At 42.7% G+C, this 27,995-nt stretch overlaps 1 protein-coding gene across 4 annotated transcripts; it reads right to left on the reverse strand.

Annotated features, from left to right (window-relative positions):
* Positions 1-125: 125 nt before the first annotated feature.
* Positions 126-27,991, reverse strand: FGF1 (fibroblast growth factor 1 (acidic)). Of its 4 annotated transcripts, none has more exons than XM_006873260.1 (3): positions 27,787-27,991; positions 9,070-9,173; positions 126-723 (listed from the first exon to the last, which is right to left on the reverse strand). In XM_006873260.1, exons 1-3 carry the CDS (start codon positions 27,953-27,955, stop codon positions 529-531), a joined length of 468 nt encoding a protein of 155 aa, XP_006873322.1. In that variant the 5' UTR covers positions 27,956-27,991; the 3' UTR covers positions 126-528. The 4 variants fall into 4 exon arrangements, with proteins under 4 accessions (XP_006873322.1, XP_006873324.1, XP_006873323.1 ...); XM_006873261.1 differs by having other exon boundaries at positions 529-720; positions 27,787-27,955; XM_006873262.1 differs by lacking the exon at positions 9,070-9,173 and having other exon boundaries at positions 517-723; positions 27,787-27,956.
* Positions 27,992-27,995: the final 4 nt, after the last annotated feature.

Below are 27,995 nucleotides of genomic sequence, written 5' to 3' on the forward strand. Positions count from 1 at the left end.
TCACTTTAAATCACTCTTTCCTATTCCTATTCATGGATTGCTGCCTTCCTCTAAACTAGTAATAAGCTTCTCTGTGAATCTTTGTGGATTATTATTGAAAGGATGAAAAGAAGTCAGACCAGATGTTTGGGGGAACAGCAGACAGGGTTCACTCAGTAGAGGGAAATTGTGCGCAGTTACTAATGACTCATTTGGCAGACCCCTTAACACACTTCATTTGGCCCCACCTTTGCATTGAGAGGCTCAGCCTGTAGCCTGTCCAGAAGCAACCGGACATCCAAACCCAGACCCAGACTAGCCAGCCAGTTGGCCCCTAGAAGCAATTTGGTCCTCTCTGTTCCAAACACTACTGGGGTAAAGGGCTCTGCAAAAGGGTGAGCTGGGTATTTAGAAGCACATTGCTTACAAATTCAGGTTCTGTGGGCCAAGGGTTAGTGCAGCCAGTGGTCAAGGGAACATTCTGGGGGTCAATGGGATGAGGACCCCATGCAACTCCTCTGGAGTGGTCAGCACCCTGAATGGATTTCTTTAATCAGAGGAGACTGGCAGGGGAAGAAACAAGATTGCTTTCTGTCCATAGTGAGTCCGAGGACCGCGTTTGCAGCTTCCGTTCTTCTTGAGACCAACGAACCAATTCTTCTCTGCATGCTTCTTGGAAATGTAGGTGTTGTAATGGTTTTCCTCCAGCCTTTCCAGGAACAAACATTCTTCATTTGGTGCCTGCTAAAAAGATAAAACCAAAAGAAAAGTCTACTATTGGTGAAAGGGCTTAGAGGGGGTTCCTTGGTTTACTAGCTGTATGACCTTGGACAAGTCACAGGGGTTCCCTGGGCCTGTTTCTTCCTTAGGAAAATTGGGATAATAGTAGAACCTGCTTCAGAGGGTTGTAATGTGAGCACTTACAGTCGTGCTTATCACACAATGAGCCTTCAAATTGTATTATTGTCAGCTTCCTTTCTATTTGCCATTCCCAAGGCTCCAGAGTTTTCTCTTGGGGTTTCTGCACCATTTTAGCACCTTGGGGTCAGGGCTTAGCCGTTCTCATTGTAAAGGCCTTACATATATAGGCATGCCTATGAAAAACATTCTAAAGAGTTCAAACAAAACTGTGCTGCAATAGTGGTCTCTCATGTTTGGCCTTGAAAAATAAAAGGAAGACTACTTGTTCATTCTAATGACTTTCACTAATGCCATCAGACTTTTTATCTCTGTGCTATTATGAATATACATTCTTGTGTAAAATGTGTAAGCATAAAAGATATCCCAGAGTTTAAGTGAGGTTCTTGTTTTCAAATGAAAATAACTATCTTTTGGCTCCTTATAAAAAGAAAATATTTGTTTTCCCCTTCAAGAGCCACAACATTACTTAAAATAAAAAAGAGATAGAGAAAAATTAATGTCCGACAGTACCCACCTGACTTGGCTTCAATGGCTGGATGATCAGAACTTGAATAGAGGAAGAAAGAGGAGGGGAAAAAAAGTAATCCACTACAATTTGGTGAACTTGACCTATGCTTGTGGATGCAATAGGACAAAGGAGGGAACAAATCTTTACAGTGAGGAGCATTCCCACCCCCTTGGTACACAGGATAGACAATGATGGGCAACTTAGACATTGTTTACTCAAAATGGGGGGTCTACAAAGGCAAGAACCTTAAGGTCAGCGGTTCGAAACTACCAGCCGCTCTGTGGGAGAAAGATGAGGCTTTCTACTCCTGTAAAGATTTACACCCTCGGAAACCCCGTACAGGGTCACTATGGGTCGGAACCGACTCGATGGCACTTAACAACAACAACAACACAAAGGCAAGAAGTGACTGGCTTACAAGCTTTCAATAGGGAACCGAGTTCCAGAGGGCATGGGGAAAGGTAGAATCTCCACTGAGTGGTTTCTAACCTGTCTGGACGGAGCTGATGAAAAGTGATAGAGATAAGATTCTTGTGGTTCGATAGGAAATGATTGCTATCAGGACTGACTATGAGTATTGGAAAGGTAAAGGTAGATGTTTTGTAACAAAAGGAGGGGAGTGGTTAATTTTGCAGTCCAGGAGTGGAGGTCCCTGGAACCATCAAAGGAGAAAAGCAAAGTGCAGGATCCTTTCCAGAGAAGCAGTGTCACCAGAGATGGAGGCAGAGACAATGACGTGGAGAGATGGAGCAACTGGGGACTCTAGACTCAGGGAGGGAGAGGGTTAGTGTGCTGATGGCTGGGGTGGGGGGCAGGGGGAAGAGGGCAGGCATGCAGGGTGTACCCTTTGGTTGTTTGATGATGCCTGGAGGGGATTGTAATCATTGCAATCAAACGAAATACGATAGGATGAATGTAAAGATAATGTTCTCCCATGGAAATGATCACATAATTCACAATAAAAGCATAAAAAAAAAAAAAAAAATCACCCAAAGTTCAACACCCAGATAATGGCAAGTGTTAGCAGTGAATATCCTTCCCTGCTTTGTGGTATGCTGTAGGATAAGCACTCAACCGCAAGGTCGGTTTGAACCGCAAGGTCGGTTTGAATTGCAAGATCAGCAGTTCAAACTCCCCAGAAGCTCCCTGGAAACCCTGTGAGGGGTCTCTATGAGTCGGATGGTACTTCACAAACAACAGCATCTCTTTTTAAGCATACACACAGAAAGACAGAGTAAAGTTGTATAGATACGTTGTTGTTTGCCATCAAGTCAATTTCAGCTCATAGAAACCCCATGTGACAGAATAGAACTGCTACACAGGGCTTCCTAGGAACACTTTTATAAGAGCAGATCACCAGGTTTTGTTTACTGCAGATCAAACTGGTAGGTTCAAACTGCTAACCTATAGGTTAGCAGCCGAACATTTAACCCTTGCACCACCAGGACTTCATATGGATATGACTTTAGAATACAGTTACTATGTTTGGATTAATTCAAATATAAAAACTAGTCTACACTGATTGATGACTTAGCTCCTCTTTCAAGTCATGTGATCTCTATATTATTTCCTCACCTGAGAGGTGACCTTTATGGTTGTTTTCCAAGGAGATTGTTTGTTGTGCTCTAATTATTGGTAGGCATGTTTATCCCATCAGACTGTACGTCCTACTGAGGGGAGGGATGGATTCTTGTTGGCTTGGAATCCCCCATTAGGTCTAGCTTACAACCTTGCAAATAAGAGGTGCTCACCAGCTGCCTGTTGAATTAAATGTGATTCTTGAGACAATATAAAGCATTCAATAAAGTTTAGTTTTTATTAGTAAGCAACCATGTAGTAAGTAACCATATAACATTTATAGTCTCATGAAATGACAACTGGGTGAGACATCGTAAATCATCTTGGAGGAAGATGGGATATAAATATAATACTAAATTGGATGACTTTGCTGCATCTGGAGAAATAATGCAGACATTAATCTTTGATGTACATTGTCAGGGGCGGGGAGCTAGGGAGTGTTAGGATAGCTCACCCTCTGACGCCCCTCAGTGGGCGTCAGACCCACGTTCTGTGACGAAGGTGAAGATGGCCACATTCCCCACCTGGTGCTCTGTTACACTACATCAGTTGACACACACAGAATGGCTGAGTCACCGTCTGAGTCAGCCGGCCACATTGGAGGGTGCTTCGTACTATGCTGAGGACATGAGGGTTAGCTATTGACTCATGACTCTTGTTTTAATTGTTTTCTTTTTTATATTTAGCACTTTTTTCCCCCATTACATAAGTGACATATCCCCACTATAGAAAACTAGGAAGCTGCAGGAAGCTGTTCACACCTTAATTGAAAACACCCAGCTCCCACTCCCAGAAACAAATGATTATTTTGCTATATAGACCTTTAAACTTATTTATTTTTTTTTTTTTAAGAAATGTATCCTTTCCATATACACACACAAAAATTGAGTCACAATGGATTAATAGCAAAATTTGGTTTAGAGCAGGAAGCAGAAGTCTGAGGTGTTATAAAACTTCTTTTAGTGGGGAATGTGCAAAAATGATTATGCATAATATATTCTCATCACTCTGCATCAACCCCAGCTCTGGTGGAAGAAAGGGGTTGCACAGTGGAAATCCCTCAGTATTTTCATGTAGGTAAGAATGGGATTAGGAGCTCTGGTAGCATAGTGGTTACAAGCCAGGCTGCTAACCTCAAAGTCAGCAGTTCGAAACTACCAGCCGTTTGAGGGAGAAAGAGGAGCTTTCTGCTCTCGTAAAGATTTACAGCCTCAGATACTCTATACAGGGTCTTGACAAGTAGGGACCAACTCCATGGCACACCACCACCACCACCACCACCAAGAATGGGATACTATACACTGAAACTGCTTTAAAGGGGGCGGGGAAAGGGCCGTAAACTGTAATATATGATATCAGAAACAATGAGGAAGAATTATTTACAAATGGGCTATTTGTCTTACAGCTACTAGTGATTCGTGCCGGTGGGTGGGTGCCTTCTGTGTGTGACCCCACTGACCCCTGCCTCCTAAATTCTGTGTACTAGCACCACCAATATACCAATGGTCCTGAAGAGGACACAGAACTGAAAAACAACCAGTGTTGTATGAGGTAGTTCTAACCATGAAATTCTATGTTATCCAGTAGCTTCCGACTCATACCGATACTATAGCAAACCTATAGAGCAGAGCAGAACTGGAAGTAGAGTTTCTAAGGCTGTAATCTTTACAAAAGTAGACTGTCATATCTTTATCCCAAGGAGTGGCTGGTGGGTACCAACCATCAACCTTTCATGGTCCATTGTGCCACAAGTCACCTTTGCTATTTGTTATTATCCCTATTCTAGATCAGGCTCAGAGGGGGCAAGTAACTTGCTACTGTGGCAGAGACGTGAGACTGAACTACAATGAACCTATAATCTATTGATTGGTTGGTTGATTGCCTGGTTGATTTTATTACTTGCTAGAAGAACCATCTTAACAACAACAACAAAAATCTACTCCTTCTATAGCAGTCTTGCCTAGTTTCAAACTCCCTAAAGTTGTTCCAATGGTTCTGTGTCTTGACAGCAATCTAGGTGATGATATCATCTTAGCTGGCAGTATGAAAGAGCTGCCTTCACACCCCAAACATTAGCTAAGATTATAACTTCAGTGTTCCCTGTGCCACCATCTCTGGCAATTTTTTTAAAAAGTATTTATTTTATTGTTGAGAATATACAGTTTCCACATGTACAGTTCAGTGACATTGGCTACATTCTTCAAGTTGTACAACCATTCTCATCCGCCTTTTCTGAGCTGTTCCTCCCCCATTAACATACACCCCTTGCCTACTAGGTTCCTATTTAACCTTTGACGTCATTGTTGTAAATTTCATTCCATATAGACAGTTCTTAAAAGAGCACAATTCTCAAGGTAGACCTTCCCTATTAGTTAAGCTAAACTATAGGAGTCCTGGTGTGGTGCTATGAGTTAATGCGTGGATTGCAAAGTCGGTTTGAACCACAAGGTCGGTGGTTCAAGTTCACTAACTGCTCCTCGGAAACCCTGTATGTACAGAGTCGCTATGGTTCTGAATGGACTCGACAGCACTTAACAACAACAATAACAACAAGCTAAACTATTGTTTGGTTTTAAGACTTCAGGGGTATTTTTAACTTAAGGTTTCAAGTTTATCTCAAGACAATTAGTTTGAGAGGAATCTGAAATTCTTTTCTGTTCTTCCCTCATTTTGATCCTCTAAAGAATGAAAGACCTCTGGTAGCGTAGTGGTTATGCATCGGGCTGCAAATCTCAAGGTCAGCAGTTCAAAACTACCAGCTTTTTCACGGGAGAAAGATGAGGATTTCTGCTCCCGTAAAGATGTACAGCCTCGGAAACCCTATACAGGATCACTATGAGTCGGAACTGACTCTACAGCACACAACCACCACCACCATAGAATCTTTGATCAAAATGTTCAGTAATGGTAGCTGGGCACCCTTTAGTTCTTCTGGTCTCAAGGCAAAGGTGGAAATAATTCGCCACCCATTCCATATCTTCCTCCTATTCCTGACTTTCCTTCTTCCTCTGTTGTTCCAGGCAAATAGAGACCAATTGTTGTGCCTTGGATGTGTCACTTTAGCAATTTTATATAAATTAAAGGGAGCCCCCAGACTAAATCCCCCTACTAACTGCCATTTTGTAGACATCATAAAAGGAAAAAGGGTTTGGCTTGGGCTGTCAATTAGTCTGGATTTATCAGCTGTTAGGACAGAAAGGAGAGTAACTAAATCCAAAACTAGTATCAAAATTTGGGGCCATTGGCTTCAGCTCTCTTTCCAGTTAAATCTGTTAGAAGAGATACTAAAAGAAACAAAATCAAGTAGCCTCTGTTTCTTTTCTGGAGAGGAACCAGTGTAAAGCACTGTGAAAGGAAAAGGGCAGAAGCTGTAGATGATTTTATTTATTAAATAAACTATTAGACCAACAACTTCTCAAGGGCAGGTGCATGGCTCATTCATCTTTGCATCCCTTTTAGGAATTAACACAGTGCTTAGGAAGCATTTGATAAACAGTTGTTGACTTAAGGTACTGAACTTTTAATCTTTTTAGGTGCCCCCACAAAAATAAAGGAGGCTGTTTTCAAAGCATGACATATAAATTAATGCTTCTGCAATTTTGGTAAAAAATTTAAGAGACACACGTATAGTGAACCAGAGGTGAGAGGTACTTCTTGTTGTTGTTAAGTGCCGTTGAGTCGATTCCGACCCACAGCGACCCTGTATAGGGTTTCCGAGGAGTAGCTAGTGAGCTTAAACCACCGACCTTGCAGTTCAAATGGCTTTGCAGTCTGGCGCATTAACCCACAGCACCACACCAAAAATTCCCTACCTCCCACCCTTGGCGATGTATATCAAACACTTAAGTCTGAACCATTTCTCTAGTGCCACAGAGTCCCCCAATTAAATATTATGTTATAACCCATCTTACTTCAAAGTGGTCTAACATACCTTGTTGATGTTGTTAGGTATCATCAAGTTGGCTTCAATTCATTGTGACCCGATGTGACAGAGTAGAACTGCCCCCATAGGATTCTTTTGTTGTTGTTTTAAATTGTGAATTGGGTGAAGGTCTATAGAGCAGTTCAGTTTTCCATTCAACAATTCATAGACATTTTGTTTTATCACAATGACTGGAACCCCACAATGAAACATATCCAACTTCCTCCCGGTGTTTCCTGTTTCCATTCCCCCTTTCCTTACCCTTTTGAACTTTGACCTTGGAAAATTGCTGCCCTTTGGATACTAAATGACCGATTATTCTAACGTTGCTGATCTCCCTTGTGTTATTAGTCCCCGTATAGACTTGTCTTTTATTTGGCTGAAAATTGAGTCCTGAGAGTGAGTTCGTTTCCAGACATGCAGAATAACTAAGGCTGGGGTCTCAGAGGTTCTACCTATATCTCTCTGACCAGTAAGTGTGGTCCTTGAATTTTGTTCCACATGTTTCTCCCACTCCATCTAATGTAACTCCTTTCAGAGTTGTTGATAGTGGTAGCTGGGTACCATCTAGTTATATTTTCAGGGTCATGAATAATGATGTTTATGTGGCCCAGTAGTCCACTGGACTGTGTTCATACGTATTTGATTTTCATCAGGAGAGACCAATAATTAACCTTAAATGGCCACTCACAAGCTTTTAAGACCCCTTAAAGCTACTCAACAAAGTAGGGTGTAGAACATTGTCTTTGTGGATTATGCTATGCCAGCTGACCTTGATGTCCCCTGAGACTATAGTCCTGAGTCCCCAGGCCCAGTGACTCATTCCCTCTAGGTGTTAAGGATTTCTAGGTGTAATTTTTAGGAAAGTGGGTCACCAGGCCTTTCTTCTGCAGTTGCTTGGGTTCAAACTCCCAACCCTTCAGTTAACAGTCAAGCACATAACCACTGTACCACCACCCACTTATTATTTCACTAGACTATAAATGAAAAGGGAACATGATGGGCCTGTAAGATAAGCACTAGACTGCTAACTCCAAGGCTGGCTGTTTGAGCCCACCAGCTGCTCTGCAGGAAAAAGATGAGGCTTGCTGCTCCTGTAAAGATTTACAGCCCTGGAAATTATACAGGGTCACTATGAGTCAGAACCAACTCAACAGTACTTAACAGCAACAAGAAATGAGTAAGAAACCAGAAAATCATTGACAGCTGAGACAGTGACAGAGCAAGAGCAAGAGAGAAAAAGAGAGAGAGAGAGAGAGAGAGAGAGAGAACAGCTAAGGATTCTAGGCTCATGGACTGAAAAAGGCTGTGTGCCTGTGGACAGGAGGCTGGCTTGCAGTGTGCCCTTTGGATATTTAAAGGAATATATATTTTCTGTTTTGTGCATGTACATCATAACAAAACAAAAGAGGTAAATACTGTTGACTGACACCACATGGAGGGGATTGTAATCCTTTCAATGAACCAATATATGATTTCTTGAATGTAAAACTGACAATCTGCTCTGTAAACTTTTACTCAATTTATAATAAAAACTTAAAAAAAAGAAGAAGAAGAAGAAAAAAAGAAATGAGTAAGAAGTAGGATATTTCCTCTTATGAGAGAGAGTACATTAAAAAAATGAGTTTGTCCCAAATGTAAGCTGCCTGCGGACATAGACAGATCTAGCTTTTCATCACTGTATCTACAGCTCCTAACACAGCACCTGGAAAGTAATAGTTGCTTAAGAAATATTTTTGAATGAATGACTGAAGAAGGATTGTTGTTGTTTTTAAGTGCCGTCGAGTTGGTTTTTACTCATAGCAACCCTGCATAAGGTTTCTGAGGAATGCTGGTAAATTTGAACTGCCAACCTTGCAATTCAAAATGATCTTGCGGTCCAGTGCTTATCCTACAGTGCCACACCACTAGGTATTCTCAAGCAAGTGACTGATAAGTTACTAAAGTTTTAATAAAATTGTCTTCTATGTCTGTGCAAAAGAATACATTGAAGTATTTTGAGAGAATGACATAAGAAACTTGCAAAAAATGTTTGTGTCCTACTGGAAAAAACAAACAAACAGGCATTAATTGTTGCTTTATAGTTTGCTCCCTCAGTGTGACAAGGTGCCTGGAAACCAAGCCTTGGCTGTGTCTGGAAGCAGGTCAGCCTCATACTTACCGAGCCATATAAAAGCCCGTCGGTGTCCATGGCCAAGTACTGGCCAGTCTCGGTGCTCTTTATGTACACCTCCCCCACGCTTTCCGCACTGAGCTGCAGCTGAACTGAAATAAAAATAACATGAACAAAAGTAAATAAACACTAGCCTTTTGCCAATAGGACCCAGTGGCCAGGACAGTTAGCCATGGAAAGTTATGCTCATTCATTTCACAGAGCCCTCGAGGATGAGCCTCAAATTAATCAAAACATAGAAATACAGTTCCCCTTTCTTTGCCCTCCAAAGAAAGCTGTCCGTTGGGAATGATGTTCTTGAACAGGGAGGAGAGTTGATGGCAGGCTCACCCACCATCCGTACACTCTCACACCGCCTGGCTCCTGTCTCCTCCGTGAAAGTAACCAGTGGCTGTGAAGTTGACTTCTGACTCTTGGCGATCCCATGTGTGTCAGAGAAGAGTTATGCTCACAGAGTTTCCAGTGGCTGTTTTTTTTTTCAGAAGTAGATTACCAGGCTGTTCTTCCAAACACCTTTGGGCAGACTCGAACCTCCAACGTTTTGGTCAGCAGCCCAGCATGTTAACCATTTGCACAACCAGGGTCTTCCCTCTGTTACCCAGAGGAAAATAATCACCCTAGGAAACAGCATTCATATCCCTGGGCTCCATTGTCCTGGTCATCTTGTGGTATACTAGCCCTGCTTCATGTGCTTTGCTTTAATTATGAATTTGCTTCAGAGTACTGTTTATGGCCAGGGAATTCTAGACACTGAGGAGACTCTTGTTAACAGACTTTTTTTTTTTTTTTTTAATCTGTAATTGTCATGTTCCCAGGCAGAAGAGATTCCTAGGGAGCTAAGGTTGGTTGCCACATATGAAACTCTGGGAATTTACACACAATGAGGTTCAATCATCAACCCCCAACCTCTGTGGCAACCCAATGGGGATACAGGCTGAACAGAAATCTCTGTGGGGCAGTTACCTGGAAACAAGTGCTGAGAATAGTAGATGCCAACAGGGAAGGGGGATTTTGTTCCCTAGGGGATAGTGGACAATGTCTGGAGATGTATTCGATTGTCATGACAAGGAAGTAGAGGCAGTGATACTGGTGCACAACGGAGTAGAGACCAGGGATGCTGCTATACAGTCTGTAATAAAGGACATCCCCACCTCTAAAAAGGGAATCATGCAAAATATCAGCAGTGCTTAAGTTGAGAGCAAAGACCATGAGTTACATTGAATTCTGTTCTCTCCATTTACATGGATGGACATTCCCAAGGTGTCGGGGCTGGGTACATCATTACCATTCTGTACCTATTTGATCATTATTATACCTTTGTTCAGGAGCTCTGGTAGCATAGAGGTTACGAATCGGGCTGTGAACCTTAAGGTCAGCAGTTCGAAACTACCAGCTGTTCCGCAGGAGAAAAATGAGGCTTTCTGCTCCCATAAAGATTTATAGTCTCGGAAACCCCGTACAGGGTCGCTATGAGTCGGAACCAACTCCACGGCACATAACCACCACCACGATACCTTTGTTCATTCTCCCAGGAATAAAAGGAGGTGCTTTCAGGTTTTACATTTGACAATCAATTCTTTCTGGACTCTCTGGACAATTAGTGAAATCTGGATCAGGGCAAGTGCCTACTGAGTAGATAGTTCTCTGGTAGGACAAGCTGACTTTTCTTCTCTGATAAAACTATGCACTCTGAATTATATTTCCTGTTGTGTTTTGTAGCATGAAATTACAAGGACCAAGTTGGGACGCTGTAAGTGTGGTGCTGTAAGATCAGCATTGGATTTTGAACCACAAGATTGGAAGTTCGAACCTACCAGCTGCTCTGGGAAACCCTATACAGGGTCGCTGTGACTCAGTGGCACCTCACAACAACAAGTTAGAGTTGGAAGCTTAAGAATTGGCCTTGTCAACAACCAGCTGGGTAAGCCTTGCTAGACTATTACTTAACGTCTCTTGGCCACAGTCTCCTCATCAATAAAATGAAAGGGGCTTAGGTCCACTCTCTAAAGTTTTTCTAGCTCTAACACTCTATGAATCATATAGACAGATTTAATGACAATGCCCTATATCAGCAGTTCGAGCCCACCAGCTGCTCCATGGGAGAAAGATGAGGCTTTCTGCTTCCACAAAGATTTTAACCCTCGGAAACCCTATATAGGGTGGCTATGAATCAGAACTGACTCAAAGACACTTAACCACAACAACATATAAGGCATACAATTCAGTAATGAAAAGGAATGGAGTACTGATACATGCTGCAACACAGATAAATCTTGAAAATATTATAAGTGAAAGAATCTGGTCACAAAATACCACATATGATATGATTTCATTTAAATGGAATGTCTAGAATATTCAAATCCATAGAGACAGAAGGCAGATTAGTGTTTGCCAAGGACTAGCGAGATTCCGGTTGAGTCCTGGGCACGTGAGGGATAATGGCTAAAAGGGAGAGGTGTACCTTATAGTGTGATAAAAATGTTTTAAAATTGATTGTGGTGATAGGTCCACAACCAAGCAAATATGTAAATTGGATGTTTTAGTGGATGAATTATTTGGTATGTGAATTATACAAGGGTGAGTCAAAAATGCTCTGCCTCTGGTTATATTACAACTCCCGTCCACGTCTACAGCTGATGACAACATTGAGTGTGCACATGAAATGATTCTGTCCTATAGACAAGCGACAGTGAATTATGTGACAAATCAGCCACGGCTAGGCCTATGAAATAATCCATGACAGCCTTGGGTTTTGAAAAGTTTGTGTGAGATGGGGACCAAAACAACTCACAGAAGAGCGTAAATAGATGCGTTTAGACATCTGCAAACAAAATTGGGATGGATACTTGAAGGAAGGTAAAGGTTTATTTTAAAAAATCATTACCAGTAACAAGACAAGGAGTCATCACTATGAGACTGAGAGTAAACAGCAAGGTATGGAATAGAAACATCCTCAGTCGCCAACAAAGAAAAAGTTCAAAAGTCAACCACCAGTTGGAAAATTGATATTTACAGGTTTCTGGAATTCTCAAGGGCCAGTATTGAAACATTATCAGGAAAAAGTTCAACAATCAACAGTGCTGATTACAGTGAGCTGCTCACTGAAGATCTGAAGCCTAAACTTCAGACTGAATGCAGAGGACTGCTATCCAAGGGCATTGTGATCTTGCATGACAACTGCAAACCTCTGCCCACACTGTTGACACTCTGCAAAAAACTTAGTTTGGGGGTGTTAAAGCATCTTCCCTATAATCCTGATCTTGCTCCATCGGACTTTGACCTGTTTGGTCCCATAAAAGCAGCCCTTCAAGGATGAAGATTCACATCCACATCTGATGAAAAAGTGAAGACAGCGGTACATTCATGGCGTGCAGGTCTGCCTAAAACATCTTTAAATAAGGGAATATGGAAGCTTGTCGACAGATGGACAAAGTGTATTGAAAAGCCAGGAGATAATGCTGAAAAATTATGTATTTGTCTTTTCTAAAAGTTGATTAAAATAAATTCTACAGCCAGAGTAGATAATTTTTGGCTCATCCTCGTGAATCAATAAAGCTATTTTAAAACTACATGCCCTGTGGATTGTAATCATGGCAATGAAATGATATATGAGAGGATGAATGTAACGCTAATGTTCTCCCATGTAAACGATCACATAATTCACAATAAAACATTAAAAAAAAAAAAAAAAAAAGTATATGCCCTGTATTTCCATAGTGTCTCTGGTTGGTGCAAATGGTTAATGCACTTGAGTGCTAATTGAAAGTTTGGAGAGTCAAGTCCATACAGAGGTAACTTGGAAGAAAGGGCTGGTGATCAGCAACTAAAAACCCTTTGGGACATAGTTCTACTCTAACACACATGGTGTTGCCATCAGTTGGAATCAACTTAATGGCAACTGGTTTGGGGCTTTTCTTTTCATTGTACTTTAGAGTTTCCAAAGGGTTTTCACATGCACTTATCTATCAGTTTATCAGCATAATCTTATATGATTGCTACCAGGAACTCTGGTAGTGTAGTGGCTACGAATTGGGCTGTGAACCACAAGGTCAGCAGTTCGAAACTATCAGCTGCTCCGTGGGAGAAAGATGAGGCTTTCTGCTCCTGTAAAGATTTATAGCCTCAGAAACCCTGTTCAGGGTCACTATGGGTCAGAATTCGACTGCACACAACAACAACATATGATTGCTATTGTCTTTGTTAAGTGCCATAGTGTTTCTGAGGAGCAGCTAGTGGGTTTAAACTGCTGACCTTTAGGATAGCAGTACAGTGTTGATCCTACAGAAACATACCAGGATTCCATGTGAATCCTAATTCTTTCTATGTAATTAGGAGAGACCAAGAGAAGGAGTGGGGCATTTATTAATCGCCTACAATGGTAGGTGTTATGCTAGTTTCTATCTTGGTATAAACTGCAAAATTAAAGAAAGTGGGCTCCAAACATCAAGTGCATGGATTCATTCTATATTGACTGTGTATTACTTGTGTGATCATAGGGCAAGTGATTTACTTTTGTTTCTTTATAACAATAGTACCTATTTCATGGAATTGATGTGAGGATTAAATAATTTAATAGAAAGTGCCTAGTATGGCCCCTGATATATTTTGTACTCAGTAAGTGTTCATGAGTCTCATCAGGCACCATTTCCACTGTGTTAATGTGACCTCAAAGGAGTTCTGATGGTGCAATGATTAAAGCGCTCATTTGCTAACTGAAAGGTCAGCCACCAACCACTCTGCAGAAGAAAGATGTGACCATCTGTTTCTGTAAAGATTACAGCCTTAGAAACCCTATGGGGCAATTCTACTCTGCCCTATCAGGTTGTTCTGAGTTGCAATCAATTGACAGCACACATCAATAATATGTGATGTCAACTCTTCACAACAATCCCTGGGGGAAGGTGGCACTTGCTTCATCCTACAGGTGAGAAGACTATAGGTTGGTAAGAGCATTTGTTACCCAAGATTATATTAATAAGATGCAAAACCATGACCAGAACCGAGGTTTGTGGCTTCAAAGTATCCTGCTGTTTCTGATCTCTCACTCTGCTTCACAGACTCTAGTTATGGGATGGACTGGTCCAAATTCAGCCTTACTCCCCTTCTTGGATCTCCTCCATTCAAGATCTGACATGTTCAAAATGGAAGAGGGCCATCCAAGACCCCATTTGTAGCCATGGAATGAAGTGATATTAATTACCTGAGACTTCTGTCCACTTACCACACACGACACTTAACAACAACAACTTCTGCTACTACACATGTGTTGGTATTGACTCAGACACACTATGGGTGCTGTAGAAATCCTCCACCATTCAAAAATGGTTGGAGAGGTAGATCAACAGGTAACTTCCAGAAATTCAAGCCAAATTCAGAAGAGGACATAGAACTAGGGAGATCATTGTTGATGTCAGATAGATCTTGAATAAAAGCAGAGTATACGAGAAATATGTCTACCTACTTTTTATTGACTGTACAAAGACATTTGACTGTGTGGATTATCACAAATTATGCATAACATTAGGAATAGGAATTCCAGAACACTTAATTGTGTTCATGCAGATCCTGAACAGAGAAGCAGTTATTTGAACAGAGACATTACATGGTTTAAAATCAGAAAAAGTATGTGTCAGCATTGTACCCTTTGACCACAGTTATTTAACCTGTATGCTAAGCAAATAATTTGAGAAATTGGACTAGATGAAGAAGAACATAGCATCAGGATTGGGTGAAGATTTATCAACAATCTGCATTGTGCCAGTGATACAACCTTGTTTGCTAGAAGTGGAAGGACTTAAAACATTTTATTGATGAAGATCAAAGACTATAGCATGCAATATAGATTACACTTTAACATAAAGAAAAACAAAAATGCTCGCTACTGGATCAATAAATATGAAAATAAATGGAGAAAAGATGGAAGTTGTCAAAGACTTCATTTTACTTGACTCCACAACCCATATTCATGGAAGCAGCAGTCAAGAAACCAAATGATGTATTGCATTAGGTGAATCTGTTGCACAAGACCTCTTTCAAGTCTTCAAGGGCAAAGCTATTAGTTTAAGGAAAAAAGTGTGCCTGACCCAAGCTGCCTCATGTGCAGTCACCTCGTATTCAGACATCTCATATGCATGTAAAAGTTAGACAATAAATAAGGAAAACTGTGGAAGGATCAATGCATTTGAATTATGGTGTGTGTTGGCAAAGGATGTTGAAAGTACCATGGACTGCCAGGATAACAAACAAATCTGTCTTGGAAGAAGTGCAGTCAGAATGCTCCTTAGAAACAAGGCTGGTAAAACTCCGTCTCTCCATTTTGGACATGTTAACGGAAGGTACCAGTCCCTGAAGAAGGATATGATGCTTAGAAAAGTGTAGTATCAGTGAAAACAGAAGAAGACCCCTAATGAGACAGATTGGTACAGTGAATGCAATAATGGGCTCAAACATAAGAATTATTAGGATGATACAGGACCTCATTCTGTTGTACATAGGGATGCTATACAAGGACTCAATGGCACTTAACAACAACCTAGAAATCCCAAAGGGTGGATCCTTTTAGATCATCAAAGAAAACTTTTTAAAAAGCTTTCCGTTTTCCAGTTCAATTCTATTCTACTTCCTTGTTGTTGTTGTTGTTAGGTGCCATTGAGTCGGTACCAACTCATAGCGACAACAGAATGAAACACTGTCCGATCCTGGACCAACCTCACTATTGTTGCCATGCTTGAGCCCATTGATGCTGCCACTTTACCAATCCATCTTTCTGGGGGTCTTCCTCTTTTTCTCTGACCCTCCACCTTACCAAACATGATATCCTTTTCCAGTGACTGCTCCCTCCTGACAATATGTCTGAAGTATGAGAGACGAAGTTTGGCCATCTTGGCTTCCAAGGAGCACTCTGACTGCACTTCTTCCAACACAGATCTTTTGGTTCTTTTGGCAGCCCATGGCACTTTCAATATTCTCCTCCAACACCATAATTCAAAAGTGTCAATTCTTCTATGATCTTCCTTATTCACTGTCCAGCTTTGGCATGCATATGAGGTTATTGAAAATACCATGGCTTGGGTCAGGCACACCTTAGTCCTCAAGCTGACATCTTTGTTCTTCAACACTTTAAAAAGGTCTTGTGCAGCACATTTAATACCTATTGTCTTGCTCTGTAGGATAAGTACTGGACTACTTACCACAAGTTCAGTGGTTCAAACTCACCAACCACTCCTTGGTAAGAATACAGGGTTGCTAAGAGTCAGAAAAGAGTCGACAACACTTAACAATAACAATAGTCATCTTGCCCTGGGGATCTGTGAGGTCGTCTTTGCCATCCGTGAAGTCTAGTCATGGCCCTGTAAAGTCCTATCAGGGTAATGAAGAGCCAGAGCCCTGCTGAGCACATGACTTCAGCCCTCAGCCACCAGTCATGCCACCAGAGTTGTTACGCTGGTGAGAGTTCGTCTCAAGAGTTTCCTCTGTAAATATTATTTCTCCAGGATGTCCAAGTTTCATAGCTCATTTTCACTGGATTTCTTTCTGGCTAAGTTTCCTAAACATATATCCTTCTGCAAGCAGGACTGGCAGGAAGGAGTAACACTCAGCCTGTGCTGTGTGGGTAACTGACTAGGCGTCCAATTCTCTAGTGTGACTTAATTCCAGGTTTCCAAGCCGACATCCTGCTGCTGAGGAGCAAAGAAGAAGGAGAGAGTATGCAAAGTGTGTGTGTTTTGGGGGGCAGGGATGTCAGAAAAAGGAGGCTGGCTATGGGTTCTCACCTGAAGCAGCAGCTTCTTCTTTCTGTATTAATGCAGGACCAGATGGACGGAGAGACAGTCAACACATTATCAAACATCTGTTATGTACTGGGAGTCCTGGTGTGGTGCTGTATGATAAGCACAGGACCACAAGTTTGGTTTGAACCTCAAAGTCAGCAGTTTCAACTGGCCAGTTTCTCCTTGGAAACCCTATTCAGGGTTGCTATGAGTTGAAACTGACACTATGGCACTTAACAACAACAACATTATGTACTGGGAACATTACTGAATGCCAGACAGGGTCCCTGCTTTTAGGGAGTCCTGGTGTGGCACTGTGGGTTAATGCACCAGACTGCAAAGCTGTTTGAACTGCAAGGATAGTGGTTCAAGGTCACCAACTGCTCCTTGGAAACCCTATACAGAGTCGCTATAGGTCGGAACTGACTTGATGACACTTCACAACACAACAACATACACAACCCTGGTGTTGTGCTGTGGGATAAAGCACTGGACTGCAAGATTGGTTTAAACCACAAGATCAGCAGTTCAAATTCACCAACCGCTCCTTGGAAGCCTTATACAGGGTCACTATGAGTCATAACTGACTCAAGGCACTTAACAACAACAACATACAACTAGGGATACAGACAAATGCACATATGAGAGTTAAAGTAACCCAGTAACAAAAAAGACAATTAAAATAAAAACCCAAACCCTTCTTTCTGTCTCTGTATATCTATGTGGAAAAGTATTTCCCTTTCAGAGAAAAGCAGAAAAGAATATACTGTGGCAAGGGGTAGCGCCGGTGGGGAGCAAATTGCAGAAGAATATTTATAGCGATTCTTTGATGAACATTATGTAAAAAAGAAAAACCAAAGAAGCACAAATCAGTGTGCATAATTCATGAAGATACGCATGTGCTAAAGTAGTAAAATACATACTGTTGTTAAGTGCTATTGAGTCCTCCTACTCATAGCAATCCTGCATAGCATTTCCAAGGATTGGCTGGTTAAATTGTTGAATTTAATGGGTTTGAACCAGCTAGATAGTATAAAACGTATACTAGAAGTGGTGGCTTTGCGAGGAAGAGAAGAAGGAGTAAGACTAAAAGGGGGTTAGGCAGCAGCATTTCACCTGCACTGTAATGCTTAATTCCTTTAAAAAGGTTCCATCACCCAAAGTGAACCAGTGACTAGCTAGGAATATTGGTTAACTCTGGGTGATGGAGCTGCTAGTGTTTGTTGAATTCCCTTTGTAATTTTCAGGGGTGGTACTTGATGTTTAAAGAAGTGTTCTTAGTCTAAGGGCAAACACTCAGAATTGTCCAATTCTCATCATGTTTTGGGTCCTGGTGGTCCCTTTGATATTTTCTGACCAGATCAGCCTGGACCCCAGTCGTGGCTATACCAAGAATAGGTAGCCATAGGCAGACTATCAACTGGTAAGTCAGCCAGGCAGGACAGGGCAAAGAGCCACTAAAAGGACACTTTGTCCACTTAGTCCCCTTTATCAGCCCCTACGGAGTCCTGGTGTGGTGCTGTGGGATAATCAGACTGCAAAGCCATTTGAACTGCAAGGTCAGCAGTTCAAGCTTACCAGCTGCTCCTAGGAAACCCTATACAGGGTTGCTATGGGTCAGAACTGACTTGACGGCACTTAACAACAACAGCAACCCCAGGGTTAGCAGCATAGCCAAAGGGAAGAAATTACCTCTTATTTATTCCACGTAGGAGTTTAGAACTTTCATCTTAGGGAATCTGGGCAGGAAGGTTCACGGGCTTTAAAGCATCCTAAGGATGAAGGGAGTCCTCGTGTGGGTTAATGCGCAAGACTACAAGGTCGGTTTGAACTGCAAGGTCAGTGGTTCAAGCTCACCAGCCGCTCCTTGGAAACCCTATACTATGAGTCAAAACCGACACCATGGCACTTCAGGACAATAACAACAAGAAAAGGATGAAGGGCAAGTACTTTTTACCAAGTCCTTTAATCCTAAGGGTACTTATTTTTCCCCTATTTAGAAATAAGGACAGCAACTTTTGACTTAGGAGAAATATAGAAAGGAACTTTGTAAAGGTGCAGTGAAAGATAAGCATTTCTTGGAGCAATTCAAATACATAATAAAGTATTATGAAACAGGGAAAGTGAACACTGACAAATTGAAATGTGGAGGAAGAGAGTACTGGAAGAGGGTGGGAAGTATTTGTTTAGTGGATTTCTGGCAATAAGTGTTTCCATAGAATCCAGAGTTCTGCTTCTTTATTAGAAATGCATTAGGGTGTGTTGGTTCAGGAATAACCTATTTATAAAAAATAAATGCCCAACAATCCAAAATGTGCAAAATCACCTTCATGTGGCACAAACACTTAGGTGTTTAACTACTAGCTAAAAGGTTGACAGTTGAAACCCACCCAGAGATGCCCAGAAGACAGGCCTGATGGTCTGCTTCTGAAAGGTCACATCCTTGAAAACTCTACTCTGCATATTTGGGATCACCATAAGCTGGAATCCACTTGACAGCAACTAGCAACAAACAAGAAACCATGCTTCTACCTTGTTCCCCTTCTCGTCCACGAAGCCCTTTTATGGTCCCCTGCGTACCTAGAAGTAAAGGGGAACACTGAGTTTTTGATGAACCAGCCTCCAGTCAGGCAGTTGTACCTTTATCTCTGGCTTTCTCCTTTGCTTTCAAAGGGAGATGCTAAACAGTTGCCATGGCATCCATTTGGACTCAAGGCCACCCCGTGTCTGTCAGAGTAGGGTCTCCCTATTGGGTCTTGTTGTTGTGTGCTGCGGAGTTGGTTCTGACTCATAGCGGCCCTGCAGAGGTTTACCAAAAGCAGCTGGTGGGCTTGAGCTGTCTGTCAGCCTTGCAGTTAACAGTCCAGTGCTTATCTTGGAGCACCACACCAGGACTTTGTTGGGTCTTATTGAGTCTTTATTGTTGTTGTTAAGTGCCATTGAGTTGATTCTGACTCATAGCGACCCTGTGTAGGATTTCCAAGAAGTGGCTGGTGAGTTTGAACCATAGACCTTGCAGTTCAAACAGACCTTGAGGTTAAGTGCTTATCCTACAGCATCACACCAGGATGCCGGGGTCTTGTTGTTTTTAAGTGCTGTCAAGCTGATTCTGACCCATAGTGACCCTGTATAGGGTTTCCAAGGAGCAGCTGGTAAACTTGAACCACCGGACGCTGCAGTTCAAACGACTTTGCAGTCTGACACATTAGCCCATAGTGCCATACCAGGACTCCAATGGTAGTGTATTTCTGGTAAAACACAAAATTCCTTACTTTCTAAGTGAGGAAAGAAGAAACAGGAATTTTGTGCCTACGGATGTCAAGATAAGTGAGCATTGGGCGCTGCAGCCTGTTTGTGAGGGCCAAGCAATAGCAGTGTCAAAATCTTACTGTCCTTCTCTGTTGTCAAGTGTCATTGAGTCGGTTCTGACTTATACCCACCCTGTGTAGGATTTCCAAGACTGTACATCTTTATAGGAGCAGAAAGCCTCATCTTTCTCCCACAGAGCATCTGGTGGGCTCAAACCACCAACCTTGAATTCACAGTCCAGTGCTTATCCTACAGAGTCACCATCCTCCTTTCCTGCTCTAGGAATTTTTTATTTTTTTAATCTTAAGAAATTTCTGCTCTAGGAATTAAAAAAAAAAAAAAAGGATGACAGCTGATGCGTTTAGCCAGGGAGACTCTGTGTCTATAGAGTGTCTGTGGCCTTTACATCGGCTTTCCACCTCTGCTTTCCAAAGAGAGGCCAAGAGAGATTACGTGCCTGGTTTATTCTGGGTTGGAGACTTCCCGTCCTTTACCGTGTTTATCCAAAGTGAGGTCAGCCTCATTCAGAACTCAGTGAGGTGGTTTTATGTCAGTGGCGTTTATAATTAAAACGTAGCCACAAACCAGGCTCAGTGAAACATTAGAGAAAGATGGAGGAAGGAAGAAGGAAAAAGAAAAAGAATTTTTTTTTGGGGGGGGGGGAAATCCAGTGTTTTTAGAATATGTATGTTGATGTATATTTAGAATGTATAAAGATGTCTGATTCTCCTTTAGAGTCTGAACAAGGTGGTCTGGAAAATTTCTATAAAGTCCAGGGACTATGTGATATTGAAAATACAGTTTATCTTAGAAAAATAACCCTTCCTAATAATAATCAGATAATCAGCACTGGACTTCAAACCACAGGATCAGCAGTTCAGACCTACCAGTTGCTCCTCAGAAACACTGTACAGGGTCGCTAGGAGTAGGAACCAGGTGGTACTTAATAACAACAAATGGCTGGCTGGGGGAGGAGAAGCAGGGAGTCATTTGCATAAAAATTGACCAACCTGTTAGAATACCCTCAGGGGCAACATTTCTAACTAAAGACACCCCCTCTCCCCCCAATTCTGGCTACAAGACCCGGACTTTGTCTATTCTGGTTATTTGAAGAGTGAGTTTGACTTTTGGTCAAGCTGGTTGTTGTTGTGAAGTGCCGGCAAGTCAATCCCGACCCATAGCAACCCTGTATAGGGTTTCCAAGGGTACAGTTGGTGAGCTTGAGCCACTGACCTTGCAGATGAAACTGGTGGCGAGTGCCAAAAGTACAGTGTCTTTATTCTCAGGGAGCCAGAGAACAGAAATTGCCACAGGCCTGAACAAGGGGAGAGAGGGGCTTGTCTTTAAAGAAGGTGTCTGCCCTGCCTTTATAAAGGGCTGCAAAGAGGATTCTTTGGGCCAGTGAGCTCCCCTAGTGCATTCAGGATGTGGTTTGATTTATAAATATTTGATTGGCACACACTTTTCTCAGGAACATTTCCATCCGTGTGGTGAGCGGTGCCAGTAATCCAGCTCCCCACGTAGCCTCCTGTGTGCTTGTCGAGGTGTGGAGTGGTGGGCCACATAAAAAAGCTGCAAAGTTTGGACATTTGTGAGATTCTTCTCCTCCAGTTATGGATGCAGTTACTCATCCCGTGGAGAAATACGTTATGGGCCCCCCTTGGCAAGTGGGGGAACTCAGCAGAAAGGACAAAATCAAAACATGGCCTTTGTTGGAGCCAGCTTGCTCTGTAGAGAAGTGAGGCAGGGTGGGGCTTTCTGGGCCAGCACCTAGGCATGTTATACCTTCAGAGCTCCAAACCTCACAGTCACATAGAAGCTGGGAGGAAGAGTCACCCTTAGTTCCGTGGTGTTGTTGCTAAGTGCCATCTAGTAGGGGGGAAGGATGATAGTATTTTTTTTTTTTTTTAACTTATTATGTGCTTGGAAATGTGCTAAGGACTTTTACAAACATTATCCCTTTTAAGGAACCGCCGGGTGGTACCACAGTTAACATGCTCAGCTGCTAACTAAAACGTTGGTGGTTCAAGTCCACTCAGAGTTGCCTCAGAATAAAGAGCTGATGATCTATGTCCAAAAATATCAGCCATTGAAAACTCTGTGAATCATAGTTTTACTCTGTCATTGATGATGTCACCAGGAGTCAGAGCCAACTTAATGGGTTTTCATCATGCTTAAAACCCCTCCTTTCCTATGGGGTGAGTATCATTGCCGTCCTTGTAAAAAATAAGCAAATAGAGGTACAAGTAGGAGAAACAATATCACCAATGTGACACAGAACTAGTCAGCAGTGGTAAAGGAACCTGAACATAACACCCATCTGACTCAGCCTGTAGGCTATGTGAGTTCAAGGTGTTTATTTAAGCCTTTGTTGGTGACATTAGCATCATGGTGGACTTCCTGGAGTAAAGACTTTATGATCACTCTCTTTCCTTTTTTAACTACTTCCTGGGGTAAAGATTGCTCTCCTTTTCTTTTCCTAAAGTAGGAATGCTCGCCTTATAATTTTAAACTAGCCAACCTGGTAAGGGAAAAGATTGTGTGGTCAAAACCCTAGCCAGTGGGGTGAGACACAGCCTTGAGACTCGCATCAGGGATTAAAAACCCGAGTGGACCGCCCACTCGGTGTGCTCGCTGGCCTGTACCTGTATGTACGGCTATGCACACGCACCCTCTTGCAGGAATAAATTTTGCTTTGCCAAGGTAATTTAGTCTCATCGAGTGTCTTTTACTTAACATCGGGATTCATTTCTAACGGTGGACTATGGAAAGGATCTTGGGAGCAGAAGTTGTGAGTCTGTACCAAGTTCTCCCAGTTAGCTTCTGTGTTCTTAGAGGGGTACTAGTTACTGTCTCCACAGGAACATGGCTAGGTACAGATGAAAGAGTCTACTACAATGCCTGGCACATATCAGGTGCTCAATAAAAATATAATGAATATGGGGAGGAGGGACGTGCTAAAAAAAGGTCGTGGAAAAACTTCACTATCTTTCCATTCTATTTTTCCATGAACTTTTCGAAGCCCCTTCATGTTCTGATGAATTTGAATTTATCTGCTGCCATTACAATTCATTCACTCATCCAATAAATGTTTACTGAGCATTTTCCAAGTGCCAGGAAATGGTGAGGCATGAAAATCACAGTGCTGAACAACAAGAGGCAAAGTTCCTGTCCTCAGGGAGCCCAGCAGGAGAGAAAAACTTAAGTAATCACACACAGTGTTGTACAGGGAGCCCTGCCGGCTCCACAAGTCATTGCTCAAGTGCTCTGTGTGAGAAGTGGAACTGGACATCTTGTCCCTCACCTGGTCCTCTCCCAGGATGCTCTCACATGAAGAGACCCAAGTTACCTGTCTCCCAAAGCCCTGGCAGTCAAGAAATCAAAAGACATATTGCTATTAGGCAAATCTGCACAAGACCTCTTTAAACTGTTCAGGAGCAAAGATGTCAATTTAAGGACTAACGTGCTCCTGACCCAAGCCATGATATCTTCAGTAGCCTCACATGTATGTGAAAATTAGAAAATGAATAAGAAAGACAATAAAAGAATTGATGCATCTGAATTTTGATGTTAGAGAAGAATATTAAAGGTACCATGGCTTTCCAGAAGAACAAGCAAATCTGTGCTAGAAGAAGTATATCCAGAATGTTCCTTAGAAGCCAAGATGGCCAGACTTCATCTCTCATACTTCAGACATATTATTAAGAGGGGCCAGTCCCTGGAAAAGGACATCATGTGTGGTAAAGTAGAGGGCTAGCAAAAAAAGAGGGAGACCCCCAATGAGATGGACTGGCACAGTGTTAGCAGAAATGGCTCAAAAGTAGCAGCAACTATGAGGCTGGCACAGGACTTGGCAGTGTTCTGTTGCCATGGTCTACAGCACCTAACAACAACAACAAATCCCTGAAGTCCAATAGGAAATCTTTTCACAGCCCTGTGCTCTATGGGTCCCCAATTTTGAAGCTCTTGCAGTCTGATTTTGAAGTCCTGGTGTGGTTATCTGCATGGTTGGTGGTTCAAACTCACTGGTTGCTTCTCAGAAACCTTATACAGGGTCCATATGAGTCAGTACTGACTTGACAGCACTTCATAACAATGTTGTTGTTGTTGTTGTTAAGTGCCATTGAATCGGTTCCGACCCATAGCAACCCTGTACAGGGTTTCCGAGGGTGTAAATCCTTACGGGAGTAGAAAGCCTCATCTTTCTCCCGTGGAGCGGCTGGTAGTTTCGAACCGCTGACCTTAAGGTTCGCAGCCCAATTCGTAACCACTACGCTACCAGAGCTCCTTAACAATAGCCGTTTGTTTTTGCCTACAGCTGTGATTTGAGGAATCGTAAAAGGTCAAACCCAAAACCCTCCTTCTCTACAGGCTGGAAATTCCCACCCATGGACACATTTTACCTAGGCCTATATTACAATACCCCTACACAAGCATCAGTTTATGTTTATACCACTATAAGAAAGGTTTTGTGTTCAATAGTTGGAAACATTTTTCCAGGAGTAGGAGTCAGACAAATTTTGAAATTAAAAAAAATGTACCCAGGGCAGATAAACTAGTTGGGCACAAAGAGAAGTATGAAGGGAATTATTTTTGCCTATAGAGCTTAAAGGTATATGATTCTATCTTGCATGATTTATGTGGATTCAAAAAAAATGCTTTTTGACTGGCTTTTAGAAATACTTTTTCTTAAGGGATGTTTTACATCGTGTGTAACCTGTTTCTAATCACTTTCAAACAAATGATAAAGAAATAGAGTTCCTCCCCATGCCACTATAACTAATCTTAGTTACATAGGGATTATCTATTCCTGCCTGTCCAAATTTGATACGTTTGAAATTCAGAAGGGTTTATGGTAGTACTGCCACTGGACAGAAGAGGGAGACAGACCCCATTTAGTGGGTTCATCCAAGCCCAAGAGGCGTCTTCTCTGCTACTTGTATCACACAACTCTTTGCAGCCTTCTAAGACGTATAGGACAGTGTTGTTTCCATTCCACAGGTGAGGAAACTGCGTCTAAGTGAGATTCATGTTTCCTCCAGATTGCGCAGCTGGGAACATTGTTGTTCTTGTGTGTTGTTGAGTCAGTTCTGACTCATAACAACGTTGTATAGAGTTTCTAAGAGCGGCTGGTGGGTTTGAACTGGTAGCGTAGTGGTTATGAATCGGGCTGCGAACCGCAAGGTCAGCAGTTCGAAACTACCAGCTGTTCCGTGGGAGAAAGATGAGGCTTTCTGCTCCCGTAAAGATTTACAGCCTCGGAAACCCTGTACAGGGTCGCTATGGGTCGGAACCGACTCCAAGGCACATAACAACAACATAGGGTTTTCAAGGTTGTAAATCTTTACAGGAGCAAAAAGCCTCGTCTTTCTCCTGCAGAGCAGTTGGTAGATTCAAACAAATGACCTTGCAAGTTAGCAGCCCACCTTCTAAGCCTCTGCCCCCCCAGATCTTCTTGTTCTCATGGCTAGGGTTAGTGAAAAGTCATCCTGCGCTGAATGTTAGGCCCTAAATCAAAACCTGAGTCTAAACCCTTATCCTACTTGGGAGGTGGTTTCATAGAATGGAGGAGGCTAGGGAAGGTACTCTGGCCAGGCATTATTCAGTGCAGTATCTCACTTAATTGTTCCAAGAAATCTGGGGGTGGGGTGGGGGTGGGGCAAGTTCTAGTAGCCTTATGTTTGTAAGTGAGAAAAGTAAGGCCAGAGGAGTTAAGCCCCTTGCCCAAGTTCGCTGGGCAGATCATTAGATAATTGCTGGAGCATTCCTTGGCTGCTAATATGCACACACACATGCCTGTGACTCCATGTACTGCATTCCTGCATTCCAAGGGTTCCTGATCCCTGAGGTCAGGCGGCTGAGTGGGCAGCAGAATTCACAAGTCAGTGACAGCAGTGAAGAAGTCCTATGCCAATTGCACCGATGTCCTAGGTCCTAGTAATGGTAGCCTCTTTTACCCCAGAATTCAAGGCTTCTCAGAGGGGCCTAATTAACTCCTAGCAAGGATGCTGTCCCACTGGGATCCTGAGGCCCAAAGAACATTCTCCATTGCTTTAGAAAATAGGCAAGTAATGCGTATGAGAAACGTTTAAAACCCGGGAGAATGAAAATGTGCTGTGTGCGGATTGTGTGACTCATGCACCATGCCGGACTGTGGATTGCAATTCAAATGCATTTATTTGCAGCCAGTATTGCTTAGGTGTATGTTCAACCTACTAGACAGAGGATTGTTTTTCTTGTTTTGTTTTGCTTTGCTTCACCCTAGTACCTGTTTTTGAGTCTAAGGCATTTGGCTGGTCCAGTTGAAGACAAGCCATCAGAACACAGCCAACGAATTGAGTCCTGCAGCTACGGACCCAAACTTCAACCTTCCTGCAGGAAGAGCTTGCATGTCTGTGCATGCCAGCTTCCACCCCCAATACCTGTGCATCCAAGGCTAGAGAGTGAATACCAGTGACAGCCTGTCTTCTTTGGTGCCTATTGTTGGTGCTAACTGCTGTCAGTCAGTTCCAACTCATAGTAATCCTGTCCAGGGTTTCCAAGGAGCAGCTGGTGAGCTTGTACCACCAACCTTGTAGTTCAAACCGACCTTGTGTTCCAGTGCTTACCTTAACAGCGCCACACCAGGGTGCATATTTCTGGAATGATGAGGACTATGCAGTGTATAAACCACCACGCATGAGGCAGTGTTTTGCATTTTAAAGTCAGTGCTGCACTACCTTATTTTCTACCTGTGCTAGTCCCATGTTCTGGTGGTACTCACACTCCCCTCCCCTTGATTTGCAGGACGTTTGACTCTTTAGCCTGCTGACCCTTGAAAGATGAACAGTTCTGACTTCTGGTTGCTCTACAATCACTAATGCTTCCCTGGTGCTCAGGGAGTCTCCAGTAACAGCACTGTAGGACTGGGAACCCTAAAATCAAACATACACACCGATGCCAGGGGTACTAAAGCAAAAGAAAGAGTTTTACACTTAGATAGTCAAGAAAGGTATACCTTCATTTATCAACGTCATCTGAGAGCAGGGCTTGCAGGAAGGCCTGTGAGAGAGATTCAGCATCTGGCTCAAATAGCTTCGGCTCTACAGTTTCTATACAGTCTGGAGAAGCACTTTACCCCTCCCTGGTTACCACAACCACATCTGCAAGATATGCAGAGTGAAGGCCGCATAATTTATAATGTGTAAGACTATGATTATGAACTAGGATTTCACAAATCAAGCCCAGTGGAAACATAACCCGGAGAGTTAGTTAACTTGAAATTGAGCTCATGTCTTTGTACAGGATTTACCACTCGGCCCCATCTGGCTCTTCCTATCCTGGAGTGAGCAGGGCCCTGACCAGCCTCAGGGGTCAGACCTCTTGCTGGTAACAGAAACCTGGGAAAATGCACACATAGCCAGTTTTGTTTGGTCAGCAGAGAATCCCATTAAAAACCTGAGGGACTTTGCCTTCAGATTGGTCATAAGTCACACCACTCCCTATTTTCCATGCCCACCTGCTTCTGAGTGTGCCAGGTCTGCATAGCGCCTTGGAGAATGGGGACCCAGAGGTATTTAGATATTCTCCTGCCTTGGACTTGAGGAGATAGCAGATAGGCAAAGACAATAGGAGAGAGGGTGCTTACTGTGCTGGTCACTCCTGTCCCGGGTGCCGTCCACGGTGCCATCTGGAAGAATCCTCAAGAAGTGGCCCCCGTTGCTGCAGTAGAGGAGTTTGGGCTTTTTGTAATTCCCTGGCGGCAGATTAAACTTCTCGGTCAGGGCTGTGAAGGTTGTGATTTCTCCTTCGGCCATGGCTCAGTCACTCCTGGTTCTGGCTCTCTCAAGACTGTAA

This window comes from Chrysochloris asiatica, unplaced genomic scaffold, assembly GCF_000296735.1.
Source record: "Chrysochloris asiatica unplaced genomic scaffold, ChrAsi1.0 scaffold00232, whole genome shotgun sequence".
Taxonomy (NCBI): Eukaryota; Metazoa; Chordata; class Mammalia; order Afrosoricida; family Chrysochloridae; genus Chrysochloris; species Chrysochloris asiatica.

What these genes read in the sequence shown, in the direction of transcription:
- FGF1 (XM_006873260.1), bottom strand. Translation starts at nt 27,955, where the DNA reads ATGGCCGAAGGAGAAATCACAACCTTCACAGCCCTGACCGAGAAGTTT. An exon ending in GGACAGGAGTGACCAGCACA is followed by an intron (nt 9,174 to 27,786) that starts GTAAGCACCCTC and finishes TTTTTATTTCAG; the next exon opens with TTCAGCTGCAGCTCAGTGCG. An exon ending in ACGGGCTTTTATATGGCTCG is followed by an intron (nt 724 to 9,069) that starts GTAAGTATGAGG and finishes TTATCTTTTTAG; the next exon opens with CAGGCACCAAATGAAGAATG.